The sequence below is a fragment of the Mercenaria mercenaria genome, chromosome 12 (assembly GCF_021730395.1).
Source record: "Mercenaria mercenaria strain notata chromosome 12, MADL_Memer_1, whole genome shotgun sequence".
NCBI classification, from domain to species: Eukaryota; Metazoa; Mollusca; class Bivalvia; order Venerida; family Veneridae; genus Mercenaria; species Mercenaria mercenaria.
This window is the reverse complement of record NC_069372.1, coordinates 10,275,752-10,300,713: the sequence shown is the minus strand read 5'-3', so window position 1 is coordinate 10,300,713 and position 24,962 is coordinate 10,275,752. Positions and strand designations below refer to the sequence as shown.

At 35.4% G+C, this 24,962-nt stretch overlaps 1 protein-coding gene across 3 annotated transcripts in view; it reads right to left on the bottom strand.

The window, feature by feature from the left end:
* LOC123534782 (uncharacterized) overlaps window positions 1-24,962 on the bottom strand; it is a 79,349-nt gene that overhangs the window by 26,449 nt on the left and 27,938 nt on the right. For all 3 annotated transcript variants that reach the window (XM_053519163.1, XM_053519162.1, XM_045317205.2), the window contains exons 2-3: window positions 22,211-22,322; window positions 2,459-2,552 (exon numbers count right to left, since the gene is read on the bottom strand). In XM_053519163.1, coding sequence (XP_053375138.1) covers window positions 2,459-2,552; window positions 22,211-22,322 — 206 coding nt within the window. The remainder of the gene's footprint in view (window positions 1-2,458; window positions 2,553-22,210; window positions 22,323-24,962) is intronic.

The following is a 24,962-nucleotide window of genomic DNA, read 5'->3' as shown; positions in this document are numbered from 1 at the left end:
TCTATTGGTTACACAAATTTGATTATAACTGAATGCTTTTTTATACTTCAGTTTAAATCAGATTTTTTGTTTTATTTCATTTGTAACTATCACACCAAGTAACATATTTAGAATTTCTTTCAATTCGACATAAATCAAGCATCATTTTATGAAATTTTTCAGTTTCATATAGTCGGTTGCAGATACAACATCCATAACATAGATTTGAAATGCATGTTTTACTAATAATCTTACGAACTTTTGTAAATACTCTCCTTTGTTCTTGGATTCTGTACCAGTACAAAACTTCCCGAAATGAATCAGAGGTGGAGGACGAATGATTTCAGACACAATGTCTTTTATCAAATCGTCATGGAGAACATACGGCCCACCCGAGGATCGAACTCACGACTCTGCGATCTGTAGATCGGCACTCTCCCTATTGGGCTAAAAATACTCCCCTTTAATATTGAAGTATTTACAAAACTAGACTACCCAGTAATACTTTTGATATCAACATAATCAAGTCTTATACATTTTGCTTATGATAGACATTTGGATATTATAACAACCTGAACCAAGAGGCAAGTTTAAAATTTCCAAAGAGCTTATTTTTGTTTAACTATTAGCATACTTGCAGCAATTGTATCTGCATATTGCGACCAGTGCAAATCAACATCAGCATGCACATCCATGCAGTCTGATCATAATCTGCACTGTTCGCTGTTCAGGCAGTCAATCTTCAGTGAATACACCTATGAACTATAAATGGTAATGTCTAAATTGAAAGATTTTAGAAACTTAGCAGGGTAAGAGTTGCAGTATTTATTTCAGTATTCGCGGCTTATTTCATATAGTAGTCAAAATCTTTGACGGTTCTTATATTTATATCATTCCTTAGACAAAGTATGTTAAATACATTCATACCTAGGCTAAAATATTTCTATCTTGGCTGGGCATTCTGGACAGGAAAATAAAGTTTTAAAACATTCTCTGCTCAAAATATTAACAACTGAGTGTAAAGTTATTAAAATAAACAAATGGAGTAAAATCTGATTAACCACGGGAAAGTACAATACAACAGTAACTATCTAGATTATAAGGAAGATATCTACTTGCCACTTAAGGAAGCTGTTATGGGCCAAGATTTTTACCTACTTCAACATCACTTCCCTTGTACAGAAAGTTTAAAAGTAAACAAGAGCTGTCTCCATAGGATGACATATGCCCCTGATGGCACTTTGAATGAATAGTTATGGCCGATGTTAGAGTTTAGGACCTTTGACCTACGGAGCTGGGTCTTGCGCGTGACACGTCGTCTTACTGTGTCACACATTCATGCATAGTTATTTCAAAATCCATGCATGAATGACAAATATATGGACCAGACACGCCCATCAATGCACTATCATGAAAAATGACCTTTAACGTCTAAGTGTGACCTTGACCTTTGAGCTACGGTCCTGGGTCTTGCGCGCGACACGTCGTCTTACTGTGGTACACATTCATGCCAAGTTATTTGAAAATCCATCCATGGTTGACAAAGATATGGACCGGACACGCCCATCAATGCACTATCCTTTAAAGTCTAAGTGTGACCTTGACCTTTGAGCTACGGACCTGGGTCTTGCGCGCGACACGTCGTCTTACTGTGGTACACATTCATGCCAAGTTATTTGAAAATCCATCCATCGATGACAAAGATATAGACCGGACACGCCCATCAATGCACTATCCTTTAATGTCTAAGTGTGACCTTGACCTTTGAGCTACGGACCTGGGTCTTGCGCGCGACATGTCGTCTTACTGTGGTACACATTCATGCCAAGTTATTTGAAAATCCATCCATCGATGACAAAGATATGGACCGGACACGCCCATCAATGCACTATCCTTTAATGTCAAAGTGTGACCTTGACCTTTGAGCTACGGACCTGGGTCTTGCGCGCAACACGTCGTCTTACTGTGGTACATATTCATGCCAAGTTATTTGAAAATCCATCCATCGATGACAAAGATATGGACCGGACAATTGCGGACAGACTGACAGACGGTTCAAAAACTATATGCCTCCCTTCGGGGGCATAAGAAGATAAAAACTAGAGCTGCTTTTAAGAAAAGCGCATGTCTCCCACAACTGCCTAATCATCTAAATTGCCATTTCTTCTCCATTATGTATCTGAGTCAACCATGCACCAAGACCTTATCGCTGGCATCAGTATTTCTGGTAATTCAAGGGCCATAATTCCAAAGTGCCTGGGCCTTTTAGTTATTGAACTTTGCAGAGGACTTGTCAAACACATTTTCTTCAAGTTTGGTGAAGATCAGATGAGAACTGTTCAACTTAAGAGCACGGACAAGATTTGTGGCAGACGGACACACTGTGTGGTGGGAGACATAATAATTTACTAAAGAACATGTATGCTTATTTGATAAGGTATCTTTATACAGGAATTAAATCAGTACCATATAAACTTACAGTAAGAGATTCTCTTTTCCGACCACTTGTGACAAATGTGAATCCCTGAGTTTCTATAGCAACCCCAGTCCTTTGTACATGTTCTTCTACATACCTGAAATGCATTAAAGGGCTATTACTCTATAGCAAATTTGTATCATAAAAAGATTTGCGCACTTTGGAATCAAATATAAAAAATCAAAAATTAATCAGTTATATAAGTATGATTGTGTTGATAACCATCTGAAACGTACAATGCAAAAAAAAACAACCCAAATTCTGGTATTTCAGTATAGGTCCAAGTTTTCATACAAATATAATTATGAATAAGCTAGTTAAAGTTTTTACCAAAGACTGAGTAGAGTTCATTAATCCCTGCACAAATATTTTCACTGTGCTTTACGAATTGACGACCTAATCCAGGAGTCAAATTATATTGCTTCTAGAACACATCATTACTGAGCTGTTTAATCTATTTGCAACCCCTTTCCAGAAATCAATTCCTTCCTTCCCCCACCCACAAAAAATCATTAATTCAACCATGCCCCCTCCCTAAACAAACCACTCCTATGCCTCAGAACAACAAGAAATGATTTGTTCATGAAAATTCTTTATACATTGTGTTTTTCAGGCCTACTATGAGGCCGTCAAGTTCAGCCCTAGGCTCAATAGCAAATAGAATGATTTTTTTCTTAATTTCAAGTCTACAGGTTAAAGGATTCTTTTTTACCTTTACCAAATTAACACTGGCTTGCAGTTATCATTTCTAACCTGGCTGAATGTTAATTTATTGGGTTTTCGGAGAATCTTATTTCTACATCAGTCTAATTAAATAAGGTGTGGACGCGGAAGGACCCCGACTGCAACGCCGCGCGGGACTAGTAGAATAGCTCTCCATATACTTCTTATAGTCGAGCTAAAGATCATCAGACTCAGAGTGATGGGGGACATTTCTACATATAACAATGTAAAACTACAACCTTACTTATTACATAATATCTGCAGACCAAAAATCATTACTCCAACCATGTAGTGTGTTCGCTCAATGGAACTGAATTTCGAGGAAATATGCCAAGTAGTAGAGCCATAAAAAGTAATTTCTTCCATATTTGCTTGTCTGCAACAAATCCCTACTGACTATGGCAGTTTCAGTCTATTTCCAGGGAAGCATTTACCAATATACCACAAACCACAGCCAATATTTAATTTTTCTTCACTAAATGATTCACTAACGGATACACGTTCGTTTTTACAAGTTTAAAACAATGTATAATATCGACCTTTTAATTTGCAAACCGGATGCATAGGTAAAACTCACTAATGCCCATTTTTGGTGGCAATTAAAACAAAATCACCAAATGAATACTGGAAGTGCTCTCTCTCAAATTTACAATGGAATGGGACTCCACTTTGTCTCCAAAGTCTGGAGTTACATAACAACAACACGTCTTAAATAACTGCAGAAGTAGGTCACATATTGGATTTTCACATTTAGCAGACAAACATTGATTTAACAGTCTTCAGACTCCTTTGCACTTTAAGAAGTCTTTACTGGTACTTTTTCTTTCACCAGTAAACTTGTGTTGCAACTTAGAATCGAAGCTTCAAACAGGTCACAGTCTAAAACCAGACTGCAGTTATGATTATGATGTCTCACTAGATGTTACAATTGAATTTGGAGCCCAGTCTAAACTTTTATAGTGTCTGATTGGTCATCTCTCAGCACAAATTTGAAACTGACCAATGGCATGGTTGCATTCTTAGACTGGTATCAAAACTCAGGTTTAATACCACTGAACCCAGTCCTACTGGCTCTACACTAACATAAGAAATAATCAAATTTTTGCACCCTATGAGAAGAATTTATATGCAAGTTAGTTTGCCAAGACAAAGGAGGCGTAGTTAAAGCCACCTTTTGCAAACAAAATCAATATGAATCATCTAAAATTACATCAATAAATTTCGATGATTCACCTATTTTTTAGGTCTATACCGTCTGGGAAAGCTTTCTAATGGTCTCTTAAGCTTACTCACTTATTTCAAATTGGTTAACCAGAGCTGACAACAAAACTTGTCATATATATATAAAATTAAAATCCGTTCAAATATTTCTACTTAAATCTCACTTTTGTAAAAAAGAAACTTATTAACATAATTATGGAAAGTCCAAGTTGATTAAAGATTTGCATCAATTGTTGTTTTTTTTAAGGTTTTTATTAGTATCTAAGTTACAATTATAGGTAATCTTAACTTTTAGCTTGCTGGTGGCAAGTGATTCTGCCTTTGCGACCATAGCAGACCAAGATGCAGGATGATCACTGTCTGCACTGTTTGCTATTCAGTCATTAAATTTTCAGTGAACACCCCTTTAAATAATAAATGGTATTACCCAAACTAAATGATGGATCAGTCCATTTAAAAAATTTAGCAGGCTAAATCTTGAAGGATTCTCCAGAAGAAGGTGTAGAACTGACGGAATTGTAGACCAATAAACGAAAGCCATCCACAGTTGGTTGTTCCTTCTAATTAGCTTCTCTTAACCGTTAGCCTGCTAGTGGCAAGTGATTCTGCCTTTGCGACCAGTGCAGACCATGGTCAGCCTGCACAGATGTGCAGGCTGATCATGGTCTGCACTGGTCGCTATTCAGTCCATAAATTTTCATTGAACACTCCTTCAAATAATAAATGGTACTGCCCAAATTGAATGATGGACCATTCCATTTTAGAAATTTAACAGGCTAAGGGTTAAGGATTCTGTATTTTTAGTAAGTTTTTATCTATTAAAACACTTTTAGTTAATATTTTATATATTGAAATTTGACATAAAACAGTACTTTGTATCAATTACACACTAAATATCTACTTGAATAATTCCAATTTCTAAAATCAATTGCTGCACATGTTTTTAACCCTTACCCTGCTATGTTTCTATAATGAATTTGTCCATCTTTCAATTTGGACAGTACCATTAACTGTTAAAAGGGAAGCTAACAAAAAAGATACTGACTGATTGGCGAACAGTGCCAACCATGATCAGCATGCACGGAATTGTGCAGGCTGATCTTGGTCTGCACTGGTCGCAAAGGCAGAATCACTTGCCACCAGTAGGCTAAGGATTAACCCTTAGCATGCTTGACACGATTGATATGCATTTGCGACCAGTGTAGATCATGATCAGCCTGCACATCCATGCAGTTTGATCAACATCTGCACTGTTTGTTGTTCAGTCAGTATGTTTTTGGTAAGTACCCCTTTTAACAGTTAATGGTACTGTCCAAATTGAAAGATGGATAAGTTCATTATAGAAATTTAGCAGGCTAAGGATTAATAAGAGGTTTGATGCTGTGAAGAATTTAAGCATCTACCATAACAAAATCCACTTAATTCCTACTACAGTCACTAGCGGTTTTTTTTTTTTCAGTATCTGATATCGTATTTTCAGGTTCAGTCAGATATACAATTATATAAATAGCATTTTTCTTATCTTTTGGGGAATATCCATGGAATTTCCTAGTATGTATTACTTTGAATAATTACAATCTTTTATTTAAACGTCTTTATCTGTAACATACATTTACATGTGAGATAAAATATGTTGTCACCTCTGATTTTCATTGTGTGATACAATACATAACAGTGCACTTATAATTAGCATAAATTTAATTTAAAACTTAAGTGCAATAGGAGTGATCGTGTTTGTAAACAAATCCATTGTATTTTCTATTTTTAGAACTGATAAGACAAAGACCGGGTGGGCCGACGCCGAGCGTCCATGTTTTTTGTACACAGTGATGTTTTTCTAACGGCTTAAACTTTCTTAAAACACAAATAATATCAATAATTTTTTGATCAATGGAAAGTGTATAAAACAAGCAATTTATTGATTACTTTTGATTATAAATTCGAAATTAAATGGATTAATTATGAACGCTTAACTTACAGTGTTTTTTCAAAATGTTTGGAGGATCGCTACGCCGCTATTAAAATCTTATGTCATTTAAAATGGATATTCATTTTAAAAAGATATTTAAATGGGAAAATATAAAAATCCTAAGCATTCCAAAACTTTTTTAATTTTTAAAATCCATAAATGAGCAAAAAAGTTTTTAAAAATTAAAAATTCAGATCCCATACACAAACGGTGTAAAAACATTTGTTTTACCCACCACCAGATAAACAGGTATTTATGCGTGACGTAATGGCGATCTCTCCTATAAAGCTAACCAGTGAAAGTACATATTGTAATCGGTCAAAATATGACAACAATTAATCATCTGGATACAAATTCAAAATTTATCAAAGCTCTTAATTTTTTTGAAGATAGATTTATATTTTTCACATGATCGAACAAAATTTAAATTCTATGTTTCTGGTTATTACCAATACTGAACAAGAGCACCGCCTTGCAGGTGCAGACGCTCATCTGATTTTTTTTGTCTCTGTACAATAGAAATATTGTCCTACCCGTGTGTTCTTATGATTTTTTCTAAGTCCAAAAGGAGCCATAATTCTTGCAAAAAGCAGGATGGAGTTACATTTCTTGCTGTTCAGAGTCAGCTATTGATGGTAAACAAGTGTTGCAAGTTTTTAAGTAATAGCTTTGAAAGTTTAGGAGACAAGAGGGCCATGATGGCCCTATATTGCTCTGCAGAGTTTAGTTGCTTGCTTGAACAAATTTCTTTGCTAAAGCTTCAGAAACAAAAAACTTGGAGAGTAGGTCATGGTACAGATTATTCAAAATAACAACTGAAATCTGTTACAAACTATACAGGTGGTCCAAATCACTTTGCTGTAGCTTTAAAAACAAGAAAGTAGGTCAGTAGGTCAGGGTTAACAATATTAGAGACTGTATCAAAAGTTATACATGTGGTCCAAATTTCTACACTGTACCTTCAAAAACAAGAAAGTAGGTCAGTAGGTCACGATTAATATTCAAGATGAGTATTGAAATCTGTATCAAAAATTACACAGTTGGTCCAAATTTCTATCATGTAACTTCAACAAGAATTTTTTACAAGGCAGTCTGAAAGACAGCTATATACCCCGCCATTGTTATGGATAGTGAAAGGGTTTATGGTATTGGGTGGAACCATTAAACAATCAAGTTGTGACCTTGACCTTAAGCTGGCAGGGGTGAATTTTGAATTTTGCACATTGTCACTCGTGGCGGGCGATTAAACAGGTTTTTCCCTATACAAGTCTATTTAAACCATGTGCCCCCCTCACCCCACAGGTGGGGCCAGTTTTAACCCCAGGGGATAGTTTGAGCAATCTTGGTAAAAGACTACAACACAATACTACATTCCAAACATCAAAGCTCTAGGCCACGTGGTTTTGTGACACCCAGAGCAGGGCCATATTTGACCTTAGGGGGATAATTTGAACAATCTTGGTAGAGGACCACTAGATGATGCTACATACCAAATATCAAAGCCCTATGCCCAGTGGTTTTGGAAAAGAAAATTTTCAAACTTTTTCCCTATACAAGTCTATAGAAACCATGTGACCCCAAGGGCGGGACAATATTTGACCCTAGGGGGATAATTTGAATAATCTTGGTAGAGGATCATTTGATGATGCTACATACTAAATATCAAAGCCCTAGGCCCTGTGGTTTTGGACAAGAAGATTTTCCCTATATAAGCCCATAGAAACTATGTGACCCCTAGGGCAGGGTCATATTTGACCCTAGGGGGATAATATGAGCAATCTTGTTAGAAGAAAACTAGACGATGCTACATACCAAATATCAAAGCCCTAGGCCCTGTGGTTTTAGACAAGAACTTTCAAAGTTTTCCCCATATAATACTATGTAAACAATGTGACCCCCAGGGCGGGACAATATTTGACCCCAGGGGGATAATTTGAATAATCTTGGTAGAGGACCACTAGATGATGCTACATACTTAATATCAAAGCACTAGGCCCTGTGGTTTTGGACAAGATTTTTAAAGAAGACCATCCAAGGAACATCCCTGTGAAGTTTCATCAAAATTGGCCTGGTGGTTTAGGAGGACATGTTGTTTAAAAGGGAAGTGTGGACGGACAGACGCCAGACGGTGAGTGATCACAAAAGCTCACCCAGAGCACAAAGTGCTCAGGTGAGCTAAAAAGGTGACCTAAACATAAAACTTAACCAGGCAACGCCAACACCGACACCGATCAAATGATGACAATAACTCATCATTTTTTTTCAAAAAATCAGATGAGGTAAAAACTGAACTGGAGAAAAAAGAAGAATGAAATCAATGGCAAAAACAAGAAAGCATAGAATGAATATAAATGGGACTGACACCTCATTCGATAAACTAACTTTCCTTGTAAATTGTCTAAAATGGAGTATCATCATTTGGCCAGTAATTATTACAGAGGTTTTCACTGAAAATTTACTAATGAAATGCGAAGTGCGCCATGAACAATCCAGAACAAAGATCAAATCCATGGTGAGACTATTTAACAGGATACAGTGTAGATGTTTCTGCATATGTGTGGTCTGTGTTTTGGGTTTAAGATCTTTTCAACAATTTTCAGTAAAAACGACAGTGTCTACTTGTAGCAGTGAGCACAATGCCAATATAGTGCTGCCTCACTGGAATATCACCGTGAATGCATATACCCCTCCAGTCACTTATACTGACACCGGACGACAGCTGCACTTCTCTAAGTGACCCAATAGGAAGCTACATACCATTATTCAAAGCCTTGGGGTTTCTGTATATTGCAATGATGTTCAAAGTGTGTTCCTTCTTAATATTCACATGTACAACAATGTGACAGTTGTTGAATATTTCAAAGGAATAGAATTTGAATAAGTCTTGGTAAAGAGGTACAAGAAGCTGACAACTTATAATCAAAAAGCACTAATTGATAAGGGCTCTAATGACAAGATTTTTAGATGACAAGAATCAAATGAGCCTGTTAGTAAGTTGTTGCAAAGAAAGACGGAAAAGGAGGTGAATCTGAGTGAGTGCTTGTGTAAGGACGTAGCTTATGATGTGAGTGAAAAGGTTATGAGAGTAAAGCAAGTTGGATAGTTTGGATTAAAAGGCCTAAATAGAATAGAAGTTACAAGAAAATTGAAATTATTTAGTCATTAAATAGGTGAAAGACAATTGAGAAAAAAGAAAATTCATGTGCAAAAACAAGAAATAGTATATGATTGATTATAGGCATCAATTATTTGATTGAACAAAGTAATTCCCATAATTTAAAATGGATGTCTTATAGATTGGTATATTTATAAATTATCCGAAACAAAAAATTAATAAAAATGTGATTACAGTCTAGATCAAATTGCAAAAACTTCTCAAAATCCCGTGGCACTTTAAGATGAGTTATGGCTTGTCTTGCTTTGACTCGGGTGGGTCTTGGAGTGTACTGTGCAACTTAAGTGTTTATATCGAACAAGTTCCTCAATGCTATCATAATAAGCTAAGTACTGACTACTAACTGGTCTAGCGCAGCGAACGCTACTTACCAAGCTGCTCAAACTTATTGAAATATGTTCAAATAGGACTGGAATTCAACCTTCTTAATGTCAATGATGACCACCTTGAGCTACTTACCTGTCTTCCGACAACGTCTCTTACTGTGGACACAATCATGCTCAATTATTTAAATCCATCATGGTTGACAATATGAAAGCATCAATCTATCCTTAATGTAATGTGCCTATTATTTGACTAGGACTGGTCTTCCGGACAGTTCTTCTGGGTAACTAATTCATGCAGCATTGAAACATCCAGAACAAAATGAGCACCATATGCACTATTTAAGGTCAGTGTGACCTGTGACACTTTTACATTCAGTACCTGTCTTGACGGGACATCTTTATAGTGCTTCCTGCAATGGAATTTGAAGAATCCATCACGATGATATGACCGGACGAAAATCTGGGAAGCTGACAGTACCAATGACTGGTTCAATAATAATGATGGCTTCATAAAATGCAGAGTAATTCAGATGCGAATGTCATTTAGTCAATCAATAAGGAATTGAATTGAATGCTCGCAATTGATTTTAATAGATCAACAAAGAAACTGAGCAACCTTAGTTAATTTAATATTTAAGTCTAGCTGGGCAAGGGTTTTATTAGATAAAAAGATAGTATATGTTGTATAAAATGTTTGCCAATGGAAAGAGAAAAGACGAATCTATGATGTTAGAAATACCGATAGGCCATTATGATGGAGGATAACATTTGATGTCAGTAAAAGTGCATTTGATAGGAGCCTAGAATGAAGTCAGTTTAGTAGTTTAAGTTGAAAGTAGTTTTAGAGTTTAAGTTAGTTTTGATGACAGAAGTTAGAGTTATTTAGGAATTATACTGTAAGAATTAATGAATGTCAAATGACAGAATTAGATAATTGATAAATGAGCTGTTGTTGAAATATCTTTATGAACATTTAGTAAAGATCACATATAAATAGAAATTGGAGTTTATACGAACTTGTGTATTATTTATTAATATTAATTCCCCGAAACAAAAGATAATTAATTACAAAGTTTACAGTACTGTAGATCAAATTGAACAAGAGCTGTCTCCATAGGATGACATATGCCCCCGATGGCACTTTGAATGAGTAGTTATGGCCGATGTTAGAGTTTAGGACCTTTGACCTACGGAGCTGGGTCTTGCGCGCGACACGTCGTCTTACTGTGCCACACATTCATGCGTAGTTATTTTAAAATCCATGTATGAATGACAAAGATATGGACCAGACACGCCCATCAATGCACTATCATGAAAAATGACCTTTAACGTCTAAGTGTGACCTTGACCTTTGAGCTACGGACCTGGGTCTTGCGCGCGACACGTCGTCTTACTGTGGTACACATTCATGCCAAGTTATTTGAAAATCCATCCATGGTTGACAAAGATATGGACCGGACACGCCCATCAATGCACTATCCTTTAATGTCTAAGTGTGACCTTGACCTTTGAGCTACTTACCTGGTCTTGCGCGCGACACGTCGTCTTACTGTGGTACACATTCATGCCAAGTTATTTGAAAATCCATCCATGGTTGACAAAGATATGGACCGGACACGCCCATCAATGCACTATCCTTTAATGTCTAAGTGTGACCTTGACCTTTGAGCTACGGACCTGGGTCTTGCGCGCGACACGTCGTCTTACTGTGGTACACATTCATGCCAAGTTATTTGAAAATCCATCCATCGATGACAAAGATATGGACCGGACACGCCCATCAATGCACTATCCTTTAATGTCTAAGTGTGACCTTGACCTTTGAGCTACAGACCTGGGTCTTGCGCGCGACACGTCGTCTTACTGTGGTACACATTCATGCCAAGTTATTTGAAAATCCATCCATCGATGACAAAGATATGGACCGGACACGAAAATTGCGGACAGACTGACAGACCGACAGACGGTTCAAAAACTATATGCCTCCCTTCGGGGGCATAAAAAATCGCAAGAGTAACTTGCGAGATACGAATCATCATTATCAGCAGGACAACTGCAAAAAAACGACCAAGGTGAACTGCTCCGCCCAATGTGAACTGCTCCGCCCAATGTGAACTGCTCCAATATGATCAACAACAGAATTACTATGAAAGACAACTACATGTAGATTAAGTTAATATGTTTTTTCAAAGTATTGTCTGGTGCAACGGCTGTTATCAAATAAACAAGCATCAGTAACTACTGATTCTGTAAAAATGCTTATCAGTTCCCAAGAGGTTGGAAAAAAACAGCTCTTGCAAGAAACCTACCAGACTAGAAACCTAGTATAGTGGAGCAAAACCATTCTGATCTGTCTATAAAACATGTCATTTCAGGGCCCCTCTTTAGATGGTTCAGTTTATAACTTAATCACAGGACTACAAATTTTGGTTTCACATCTCATTTACATCCTGCTCATCTGAGGAAGGTGGAGCTGTTACTGGACTGTTTAATAACTCAACTGTGAATGAAGCTATTAGACAATAGTTTAAGTCTGTGTCAAATGTTTTGAATAACATGAGCTGTTCGTAAAACACGAATGCCCCCCATGATGGCTTGTCGCATTTCAGTAACAGGATCACTATGACCTTGTAGGGACATGACTTTGTGCATTTCAAATTAATATAAATAGAAAATTTGTTCGTGAGGAATAAATTTCATAGATTGACACAAGTGACAATACAAAAGTCCCCTACCGGAGAAAAAACAATTTTACTTGACCTTCAATAGTGACCTCTGACCAGCAACCATGGGTCATGTGCGTGACACATAGCATGGGGAACATTTCTGTGCAGTACTAAAAAATCCTTCAATGCAATTAAAAGAAATGGAGCAGAAACAAATTTTTACTTTACCTTAAACAGTGACATTGACCTTTAGCCGACAAGCATAGATCATATGTTCACACATTATCTCATCATGGGGAACATTTCTGTGTAGCACTAAGATAATCCATCAATGCATATAAAAGTTATTAGTCGAAACAATTTTTACTTGGCCTTCAATAGTGACCTTGACCTTTGAGCTACAATCATAAGTCATGTACATACATAATCTAAATATTGCCCTCTATTCACATACCAAGTTTTGTGAACCTAGCTTGAACATATTGCAGGATCCAGATTTGCAGATGGACAGAAGGACGTTGGGTATTCCTATAGTCCCCTACGGAGTTCCCCAGTAGGGGACTAATTAATCCTAAAGAATATTTCTTATTTGACATAACCCTGCTATTTCTGTCAATCATCATGAAGTGCTTGCGCAAGGTTCCAACTGGTACAGTCTACTCGGGTATTCCGAATCAGTTTTCACAAAAAAAATAAAATTGGACTATTATGCTTCAACACGTACAATGTCGTTTATATATATTCATGAATAATTCATCGAATTGCCAATAAAAAGACATAATCTGAATCATGAAATATCGCTTACTTTGCATAATGTGTAGATTTTCCCCACTTCCATGACCTCGGCTATTTTGAGTCATTTCAGGGTATTCCGATTCAGTGTTGCCATTACTCGATTTATACCTGTAGACGACTGCCTCTAGTGATACTAGGTTAGTGAAATGAACTTCAGAATGTTAAGAAAACTTTATATTCGTTCAAATAACACAAAATGGAGTCTAATTTAAAAAAAAAAAAGGCCAAATAGTACCAGACTAACTATTGACATGAATTCAAGACATATTCAAATGAATGGGGTGACACTGGTAAATATTTAAGCGTTATGAACGGGAAAAGAGGCACATTTATTAGAAATAAACAAATATTTGATACAGAATAGATCAGATTAAAGTGTGGTGATTCGGAATACCCCATATTTAATGATTTATGTTTAATAAAAACAACTTTTTTGCAACATATGTTCAAAAGTTTATATATCTATAGTGCGATAGGTATATAATGTACATCAAGTACATGTATTATGTATCTGTGTACATCACCGGACACTACTGTAAAGTAAGCATCTCTAGAAGAGAATAGCTCCGTATTTTCTCGGCAAAAATTAGCATCATGTGCAGGGTTTCCACTGGGCACAATTTTTTTCCGCCACTTAAATTTTTTAAAGAAAAAGTTGCGCGCGGCAGATGATCAATAATGTTGAAAAAATTAGAATGAATATAATATCACTCAATTAGTTCAGTTTTTTAAATTTATTTTCTACATTCCACAAATAACTCAACAAGCAGATCCATACACATTAACATTGATTTATCATGTAAAGATAAGTAGTCAGTTCAAAATTATATTCCATTTTTTTTCAATCTCTTTTTCATTTCATACTTTAACTTGAACCAGTCTATCCTAATATCACATTGAATCAAAAATAGGTTTTAATCTTCTCAACCATTTTCAAACAATCCCTATATATAGTTTGCCAGTTTTGAATTATCTCCCTTTAATGGTCATTTTTCACTACTAAGATGTTCCTAAAACATAAACATTTAGTCCTGGCTTCCAAAACTCTAAATGCCGCTTTTTTATATTTTGTTTTTTTCATAGTTACTGCTTTAGAGTTTTGGACCAGGCCTACTAAGAAACCGTACCAAAATAAAAAGTTGTCCAACTTTTCGTCGCAAGCGTAGTCAACTGAAATTTTGAACGAAGACGTATGGGTATCTTGATAAAGTAATCACTTCTACATCAGTTAACACCATTCATCAAATTCTGCAAGCAAATCTTACAATAAAATCGCCGATTTTTATAAGTCACTGTTAGATCAGCATCATTTCAGCGGCCATTGTTGAATAGCTACAACGAGATTCTCGCATGGCGTAACGGCGCAAGCCGCTAAAAATATACATGTAGAGCACCTTGTAAACAAAAGAAATGATTTATACATACAAGTTTTCTTAAGGATTTGTCTATGAAAGTAATAATTCAAATCAATTTCAATAAAAAATAACCATTTTCCCAAGTTTTTTTGCCACCAGGATGCTAATGCAAGTTCAAACGCGAAGCGGCACATGTAAGTGCTCTCTTAGCGGTTCGCGTGGGTGAAAGGTCAGTCTCATATTTCAAAGGAGCAAGATGGCGGCTTAGAGTAAACTTTTCAGACCAGTTCGAAATTGTCAGGTAGTTCTGCCATCAATTATGGGTTTTAATGTGTAAAATTTGGCACAATGGCTGCTGCAAATTTTTTTTTAAAATGTACAAACGCGAGTGTGTCAGGTTTCTGGCATGATTATTGGTATGATTTCCCTACGGAGTACACTTCAGCGCTCCCATCCAAATCCAGTAAATAAACCGAGAGCGCTGAAGATCTTAAGCTAATAAACATTTAGCTCTTTAATTTCTAACTTTTTATTTCAAAATTTATATAAGGTCATTTATCCAAAACAGCGTGTTTTATTTTATTTTATGACTTTTGAAAAGCTTTTTAAAAAGGCTTAAATTTCGTTATATAGTAGACAGGCATTTTGAGATTTTTTTTACCAGATCAACATGATACAAACACAGGTTCAGGTAAATTAACCAATATGAAATTGCAGTTCCCCTTTTATGATTTTGAGGGGGTGGATCTTACTTATGCTATAAACTTTAAAAAACTTTTAAAACATTAACAAAATTTTTGGATACTGTAAAATCAATTATATTTGGTTTGTGGCGGGGGACTCATTTTCTGGATTTAAGCATGACAAATAAATCAAACTTGAGCTACGGACCTGGGTCTTGCGCATGACATGTCGTCTTACTGTGGTACACATTCATGCCAAGTTATTTAAAAATCCATCCATCGATGACAAAGATATGGACCGGACACGCCCATCAATGCACTATCCTTTAATGTCTAAATGTGACCTTGACCTTTGAGCTACGGACCTGGGTCTTGCGCGCGACACGTCGTCTTACTGTGGTACACATTCATGCCAAGTTATTTGAAAATCCATCCATCGATGACAAAGATATGGACCGGACACGCCCATCAATGCACTATCCTTTAATGTCTAAGTGTGACCTTGACCTTTGAGCTACGGACCTGGGTCTTGCGTGCGACACGTCGTCTTACTGTGGTACACATTCATGCCAAGTTATTTAAAAATCTATCCATCGATGACAAAGATATGGACCGGACACGCCCATCAATGCACTATCCTTTAATGTCTAAATGTGACCTTGACCTTTGAGCTACGGACCTGGGTCTTGCGCGCGACACGTCGTCTTACTGTGGTACACATTCATGCCAAGTTATTTGAAAATGCATCCATCGATGACAAAGATATGGACCGGACACGAAAATTGCGGACAGACTGACAGACTGACGGACCGACAGACGGTTCAAAAACTATATGCCTCCCTTCGGGGGCATAAAAATAGTTCAATGTTATAATCTATGGTTGTTTAATATGCACAGATCTATGCTTAAAGTTTACAAATATAAACTTTTTCTAATTTTTGTTAGAGTATTTTATGTCATCAGCTGTAAAACGTTTAGAGTGGCCCGCGTTTAAGACTGATTCAGAATACCCATTTAAGACTGATTCAGAATACACATTTAAGACTGATTCAGAATACACGAGTAGACTGTAGTCTACAAAGCAAAAATGTTCACATAATCCAAGTTCAGACTCAGTCAACCCCATAATATATCATGTATATACAAATCTTATAAAAAATTTTAGGAGGGTTAAAAATGTTTTTATTGCATGTTTTTATCTTAACCTTAAAATCTAAAAGCATCAATTTTATTAACTTTTTACATGTGTACAGAACTTTATGTAAGATCATTTGAAGTAGTAACAAGAGCTGTCCGTAAGACAGCCAAGCTCGACTATTCGAAATATTGTCACAGAAGCAGGAAATTATTACCCAAAATGTTAAATATCAAAAGAGTTTTAAGTTTGAAAGGGGACATAATTTGACCAAAATGCATATCAGAGTTATGGGACTTGATGCTATCAACTAGTTTTATAACCCCGAAGAAACATGTTAAGTTTCAATTCCATATCTGCATTAGTTTTGGAGATAGTAACTTGAATGTAAAACTTTAACCAGAATTTTCTAAGTCCAAAAGGGGGCATAATTTGCCCAAAATACATGTCAGAGTTATGGGACCTGATTCTGTCAACTAGTTTTATAACCCCGAAGACACATGTGAAATTTCAATTTAATATCTGCATTAGTTTTGGAGACAGTAACTTGCATGTAAAACTTTAACCAGAATTTTCTAAGTCCAAAAGGGGCATAATTTGCCCAAAATACATGTCAGAGTTATGGGACTTGACCCAGTGAGGTAGGTAATTGATCTAGAAAAAGAAAAAATAAGTTTTAAATCCATATGCCTTTTAGTAATAGCTGTATGTACTTGCATGCAAAACTTTAACCAGAATTTTCTAAGTCCAAAAGGGGGCATAATTTGGCCAAAATACATGTCAGAGTTATTGGACTTGACCTAGTGATGTAGGTAATTGATCTAGAAAAAGAAAAAATAAAGTTTCAAATCTATATGCCTTTTGGTAATAGCTGTATGTACTTGCACGCAAAACTTTAACCAAAATTTTCTAAGTCCAAAAGGGGGCATAATTTGGCCAAAATGAAGGTCAGAGTTATGGGACTTGCTGCTATGAACTAGTTTTATAACCCCGAAGACACATGTGAAGTTTCAATTCAATATCTACATTAGTTTTGGAGATAGTAACTTGCATGTAAAACTTTAACCAGAATTTTCTAAGTCCAAAAGGGGGCATAATTTGCCCAAAATACATGTCAGAGTTATGGGACTTGACCCAGTGAGGTAGGTAATTGATCTAGAAAAAGAAAAAATAAGTTTTAAATCCATATGCCTTTTAGTAATAGCTGTATGTACTTGCATGCAAAACTTTAACCAGAATTTTCTAAGTCCAAAAGGGGGCATAATTTGGCCAAAATACATGTCAGAGTTATTGGACTTGACCTAGTGATGTAGGTAATTGATCTAGAAAAAGAAAAAATAAGTTTCAAATCTATATGCCTTTTGGTAATAGCTGTATGTACTTGCACGCAAAACTTTAACCAAAATTTTCTAAGTCCAAAAGGGGGCATAATTTGGCCAAAATGAAGGTCAGAGTTATGGGACTTGCTGCTATGAACTAGTTTTATAACCCCGAAGACACATGTGAAGTTTCAATTCAATATCTACATTAGTTTTGGAGATAGTAACTTGCATGTAAAACTTTAACCAGAATTTTCTAAGTCCAAAAGGGGGCATAATTTGCCCAAAATACATGTCAGAGTTATGGGACTTGACCCAGTGAGGTAGGTAATTGATCTAGAAAAAGAAAAAATAAGTTTTAAATCCATATGCCTTTTAGTAATAGCTGTATGTACTTGCATGCAAAACTTTAACCAGAATTTTCTAAGTCCAAAAGGGGGCATAATTTGGCCAAAATACATGTCAGAGTTATTGGACTTGACCTAGTGATGTAGGTAATTGATCTAGAAAAAGAAAAAATAAGTTTCAAATCTATATGCCTTTTGGTAATAGCTGTATGTACTTGCACGCAAAACTTTAACCAAAATTTTCTAAGTCCAAAAGGGGGCATAATTTGGCCAAAAAAAAGGTCAGAGTTATGGGACTTGCTGCTATGAACTAGTTTTATAACCCCGAAGACACATGTGAAGTTTCAATTCAATATCTACATTAGTTTTGGAGATAGTAACTTGCATGTAAAACTTTAACCAGAATTTTCTAAGTCCAAAAGGGGGCATAATTTGCTCAAAATACATGTTAGAGTTATGGAACTTGACCCAGTGAGGTTGGTAATTGACCTAGAAAAAGAATAAATAAGTTTCAAAGCTATATGCCTTTAAATGATAGCTGTATGTACTTGCATGCAAAAACTTAACCAAGGTGTGACGCCGACGCCGACGCCGACGCCGACGCCGACGCCGACGCCAGGGTGAGTAGAATAGCTAGACTATTCTTCGAATAGTCGAGCTAAAAACTACTCATTTGACAAGATATTAGTTATGTTATGCATTAGATACTTTTAAATCATTCACCCTTATCATGCTGGACAGGATTGATTCTGCCTTTGTAACTGTAGACCTTGGATCAGCTTGCACATCTGTGAAGTTTGATCAAGATCAGCTCTGTTTGCCATTCAGTCAAAATCTTTTTGGTAAGCACCCCTTTTAATAAGTTAATGGTACTGTACAAATTGAAAGATGGACAAGTTCATTATAGAAATTAAGCAGGGTAAGGGTTAATGTTCGTAATTTTCATAGCTTTTGTGGTAGTGTCAATCCACAAAAAATCCATCACAACAAATAATGTTCCCATTCATTTCATCTTCTAAAGTCGCAATTCACAATTCATATCCCCATGAAATAGCCGTTCAGGCGAAAAACTACCACAGTCCATGCCCACAAAACGAAATGATGACACAGCATTGTAAGTAAAACTTAAGTAGCCACATATTTTGCTGTGCTTTGCATTTTATTTGCTGAAACTTCAAAATACCTATCATAAAATTTTCACATTCCCAGACAGCTTGCTACAATACAAGTTATATACATGTGATAAAAATATAAATTAATCATGCATGGGTCCTGAAACTTCATGATAAAATATCATTACATAATATTGTTTTAAACCTTACCCTGCTATGTTTCTATAATGAACTTGTCCATCTTTCAATTTGGACAGTACCATTAACTGTTAAAAGGGGTGCTTACCAAAAATATATTGACTGAATGGCGAACAGTGCAGACCATGATCAGACTGCACAGATGTGCAGGCTGATCATGATCTACACTGGTCGCAAACGCAGAACCAAATGTGTCCAGCATGGTAAGGGTTAAAATCCAGCACTAGGAACTTACTAAAATATAATCCTGAGCCAGTTACTGAATTCATTTTAAATATCAGCATATTAACATTTTGAAACATGAAAATACTTTAGAGAATGAATATTCCATTATTTCAGAAGACATATCCTAAATACAGACAGAAGAATCACCGCAAAAAAAAGTATTTTCAACACAATTCCGTAATTTTTCTTCCAAATATCATAAATATAAGTTCCGGAAATTCAACAAAATTCCTACAAAGTTTCTTAGCAATTGGGACTATTTTATACGGAATAACTTAGTGCGATCATCTGATCCAAGATCGTAGGCTAATAAGTCTCTTATGCAGACACAAGACCAAAGCATCGAGACGCATGTATTGATTTTCACACACCAAGAGAAAATTGTGCCGACCGGCAAAACTTCATGCACTATCAACTGCTTGTCAGCAAAATTACTTTCATTGCTTTTTAAAGTTTGAACACTTTTACATATACAATCATATTATATACCATTTTCAACTGTAACACTATCTAACTAATAAATGGAAACTGTGCCATATATAGAAAAAATTCAACAGAGTTATGCATATAAAATTTAAAATTTCAATTAGTGACCTAGAAACCTAGATTATTCTCTTCAATTGTGAAGAGCTCTCTAGAGAGACCACATTTTTGCACAAAGTGAAATTAAAGCCATTTTTTTTGTGTGAAAAGTGCTCAAAATCTTACCAGACCCTGGTAGACAGGCATTTTGAGATTTTTTTTTTACCAGATCAACATGATACAAACACAGGTACAGGTAAATTAACCAATATGAAATTGCAGCTCCCCTTTTATGATTTTGAGGGGGTGGATCTTACTTTTGCTATAAAGTTTAAACAACTTTTAAAACATTAACAAAATTTTTGGATACTGTAAAATCAATTATATTTGGTTGGTGGCGGGGGACTCATTTTCTGGATTTAAGAATGACAAATAAATCAAACTTGTTCAAAGTCCACAAATACATATTCCCACAAGGTAACTTAATTTTGGCAAAAACTATGAAAATTAATCTTATTCATTTTGTAGGAACTGCTCAACTTCATAACAGCATAGCTTATAACATTTTTAACTGAAACAATTTTAAAATCATGCAACGTAATATATTATAACAGAAATTATATTTGTATTGCGGTCTTTCCTCTATAACAAAGATTACCAGGGGGCGATACTTACAAAAGTTGTAAATTTAAAGTAAATAAAATTTTGGAATGTTTACTTACTATCAATTACATGCTTTTTCAAGATTAATCAGTCCAAAAATTGCCAGATCACTCGTAAATCAGGACAAAAATCAGGTGTATCAATAATGACCACAATAAGAAGTTTAACCCTCACCCTGCTAAATTTCTGTAATGAACTTGTCTATCTTTCAATTTGGACAGTACCATTAACTGTTAAAAGGGGTGCTTACCAAAAAGATACTGTCTGAATGGCGAACAATGCAGATCTTAATCAGACTGCACGGACGTGCAGGCTGATCATGATCTGCACTGGTCACAAAGGCAGAATCAGTCGGGTCCAGGGTTAAGCTAAATTTTTTGATTTTGGGAAAGTAACAGAGTTCAACTCCTGTAAGTAATTTTAAAAACAATGCCTAGGAATTGTTCACAGTCATTATTCTGTCTAATTAGAAATTATATCACATACACATCTCTAATTAGGAGTGCCAGTTTTACATTTTTTTGACTTACCTTCAGGCATTAATTATTAAAACTTCAAAGTTCATCAACAATGAAACATTCTGTTAGCGATTATGTCATGAACCATTCATTCAGGATTCGTTGACAGTGTGGTTAACCAACATATCACAACCAAAGCATAGAAAAGCGAAGTGAATACCAAAGTATCAATAAATTTTCAAAAGTCTGCAAAAGAATCATGACTTTGTTAATCATTTCAAAAATCTTTATCATTAGATTTAACCTTTAGCTCATTCAATTTGGGCAATACCATTTATTTCACTGAAAATTTACTGACTGAATAGCGAACAGTGTAGACCAAGATCAGCCTGCATGGACATACAGGTCGTTCTTGGTCTGCGCTGGTCACAAACGGAAAATCACTTGCCGCCAGCAGCATAGCCCTTTCAAACTTTTGTTTGTTTGTTTCTTCTGTATTTACAAAGACGCTTTGAAAAAATTTGAATGCTAATGCTTAAAGTATATTACAAGTACTTTTACAAAATACAAGTTTTTGGACGGCTAAATTTTCAACAGAAAAGGACTTAGGCTAATTAAATGCATCATGCAACCATCCCCATATAATGTGTGTTTGTTTTCGGTCGTCAATGGCTACCAACATGAAGGTCTCATCCAAAAGAATGCTCCTCCTTTCGCTAATACAAAATACAGGCGATATTCCGTTCCTTGTGTAAAAGCTGGACCAGAAAGGGCCCAAAACTGCCACCTTTAATTTCGTTATTAGGTAATTTTTCTCCAGACCAAATACCTGTGTCTGGAAATACATTAAAGCAGTAACTTACCAGTTTATAAATGAGCTTTTCCCTGCTGAATGGTTACCAATTAGTAATACTGTTATTTTCTTTCTTGGTGCAAGCAATGTCAGATCTAAATTCTCTGCAATCTTCACTAGCCCTGAAAACACAAAACGAAAAAAAAAACGAAGTTTTCCTTCATCTGACTACTGCTGTTGATTTAAATCTGTGCTGTAAAATTATTTACTTTCATGGTCATAAAATTTCAAGGTTTTGTCCAGAATGTTGATTTCAATGAGAAATATGGTAGATGTTTATAATGTGCATCCTCAATTTAAGCCCAAAATCCTGGGAAAAACACACTTTTTTTGGTCAATTTTGACAACAATACTTAATTCTACCTCCAAGGTGGACAGTGCAACTGGTTTCGTTAAACAATCGATTTTATCTTTAAGATAAAACCAAGAACATCCTTATGTTTGTTGTTATTTCTGTTTTAATTTAAATATTTTTATGAACAAATACACACAATTTTTTTGCAATATCTCAGAGCGGCATATTCTTTCAAAATGACTCAAGTTTCTCAATTAAAACAGACAAAAAAGAGGTGTGACTGTCTATTGTTCTGGTCTGTTAAATTCAAAGTGCATAATTATTGATAATCATCGGAAATTAGCGTGGCAGTATCACATCGTGTCATCTTCATTAAAAAGTAATACTCGATCTTTAATAAATCACATCGTGCCATCTTGATTAAAAAGTAATACTCGATCTTTAATAAATCACACCGTGCCATCTTGATTAAAAAGTAATACTCGATCTTTAATAAATCACATCGTGCCATCTTGATTAAAAAGTAATACTCGATCTTTAATAAGTATCACAATAATTTAACACTTTTGGTATTTCTTTCCTCCAAATACTTAAAAATTTACATAAAGTTAATTTTGTTTAAAAAATAAACCATCCTATTACGGAACGTAATTGCAATATTAATTTTTAGCCTATATAGTTAACAGTGGGAGTAGTTTCCCTTTAAAAGAAAACATACCAGTTTAAAGTTTGAAAATAGTCAATACTCATAATATAATGCGCACTCACAATTCAGCGGTAGTCCCAGGGATAAAAAAAACTGTGCATAATACACAGGTATCTACCGTAAATTCCTGGATTTTAACATTTGACCATAAAACAATTGGAAATATTATGTGTTTGTTAGGAATTTCATTTCTTAGACCGATTCAACCAAGGAATCTAAGCAAATTGAGGGAATAGTTACAGGTTATTGGATTTGTATCGAGAAATATGCATGAGTTTTGCAGCGGAAATATTGCGCGACTTTAGGAGCGCAATATTATTCTGCAAAAGAACGAGTGCATATTTCTCTATGCAAATCTTATAATCTTTTTATTACATACGCATCTACACTTATAACTATTATAAATATACAATTCTGTTATTAAGCCTGAGTTAAATTGAAAATGTCGCCATTAACCAAAGAACTTTTAAATGCGACAACATACATGAAACTGACGTCACACACCAGATATATGAAATTTGAACGTCAATATGGAACGTTTCAGGTTCCATTGAAACTTAACAGAGTTTTAAAATGGGTATATATAATAATAATGAAATATTTCATCACAGATGGTTTTTGGTTATTTCATATGTTGACCATAATGGAATTATTTTCATCACAAAAGTTTTATTGATCTTTGACCTTTTCCTGATCAAATGTCACAATGCTAGCATATGTATCAAAATAATTCACATACATTTTTAGGTTTTTCCACAGTCACCATTTATTACACATATGAGCAACTCCCAAAGAATACTGTTACATGTAGTCCTGTGTTGACGATTGCACACAATACTGTCATATCTCTTCACTGGCATTCAGTATGAGTTACTACATATTATATTATATCATATTACGCATTCAACCATCCAAATCCATTTCTGAGAAATCATTAATATTCATGGGAACTATTTTCGTACTGCTTGTTCATGAAATGAGATCCCAACAAGCAAAAAAATTCCCATTACTTATATATAACAAGAGCTGTCTCTTGACAGCGCACTCAACTATTCAAAGTATGGGGTCAAAATAGTACCAGAGATTTTCAGATGAAAGAAGAAAAATATATAAGACAATGTACCTGTATTTGGTGATTTGGATAAGTCTTGCACTATATGGCAATGTGTGGCCATGATGAAAAGCAAGTGTTCAAAGTTTCAAAGCCGTATATCAAACAGTTTAAACCAAATATGGAATGGCATGCGAAACTTTACTAATTTCTGTCAAACAATAGCACCACCTATGGGTGCCATCCCTTGTCTGCAAGTGCTGGTCAGTACATAAGATTCAGAATTTCTAAGTACAAAAAGGGCCATAATTCTAACAAAATGCAGATTAGAGTTATGGTTCTTGGCTTACATAGTTACCTAATGATGGTAAGCAAGTGTGCAAAGTTGTAGCTCTTATAGTTTTTGAGAAAAGATGGACTTAAGGTTTTCTTTTCCAGGGGTCTACCTACCGTATTTTCCCGAATAAACGCCCCCGGGGGCGTTACATTTTCCAAAGAGGTTCATTTGAGGTAAAAAAAATAAAAAATAAATTTTTTTACAAAACTTAAAAACATCGTTCAAACCAACTGTAAAGTGTTTCTGTGTTGTTTAATTCCCCCAAAACGTAATTATTTGGCATCCAATTTAATGCAGTGTGTCTTAAAATTACGCATTTAAATACGGTACCTCATGTATTCCGTGACACGCTCGCAACATTACACATTACGTC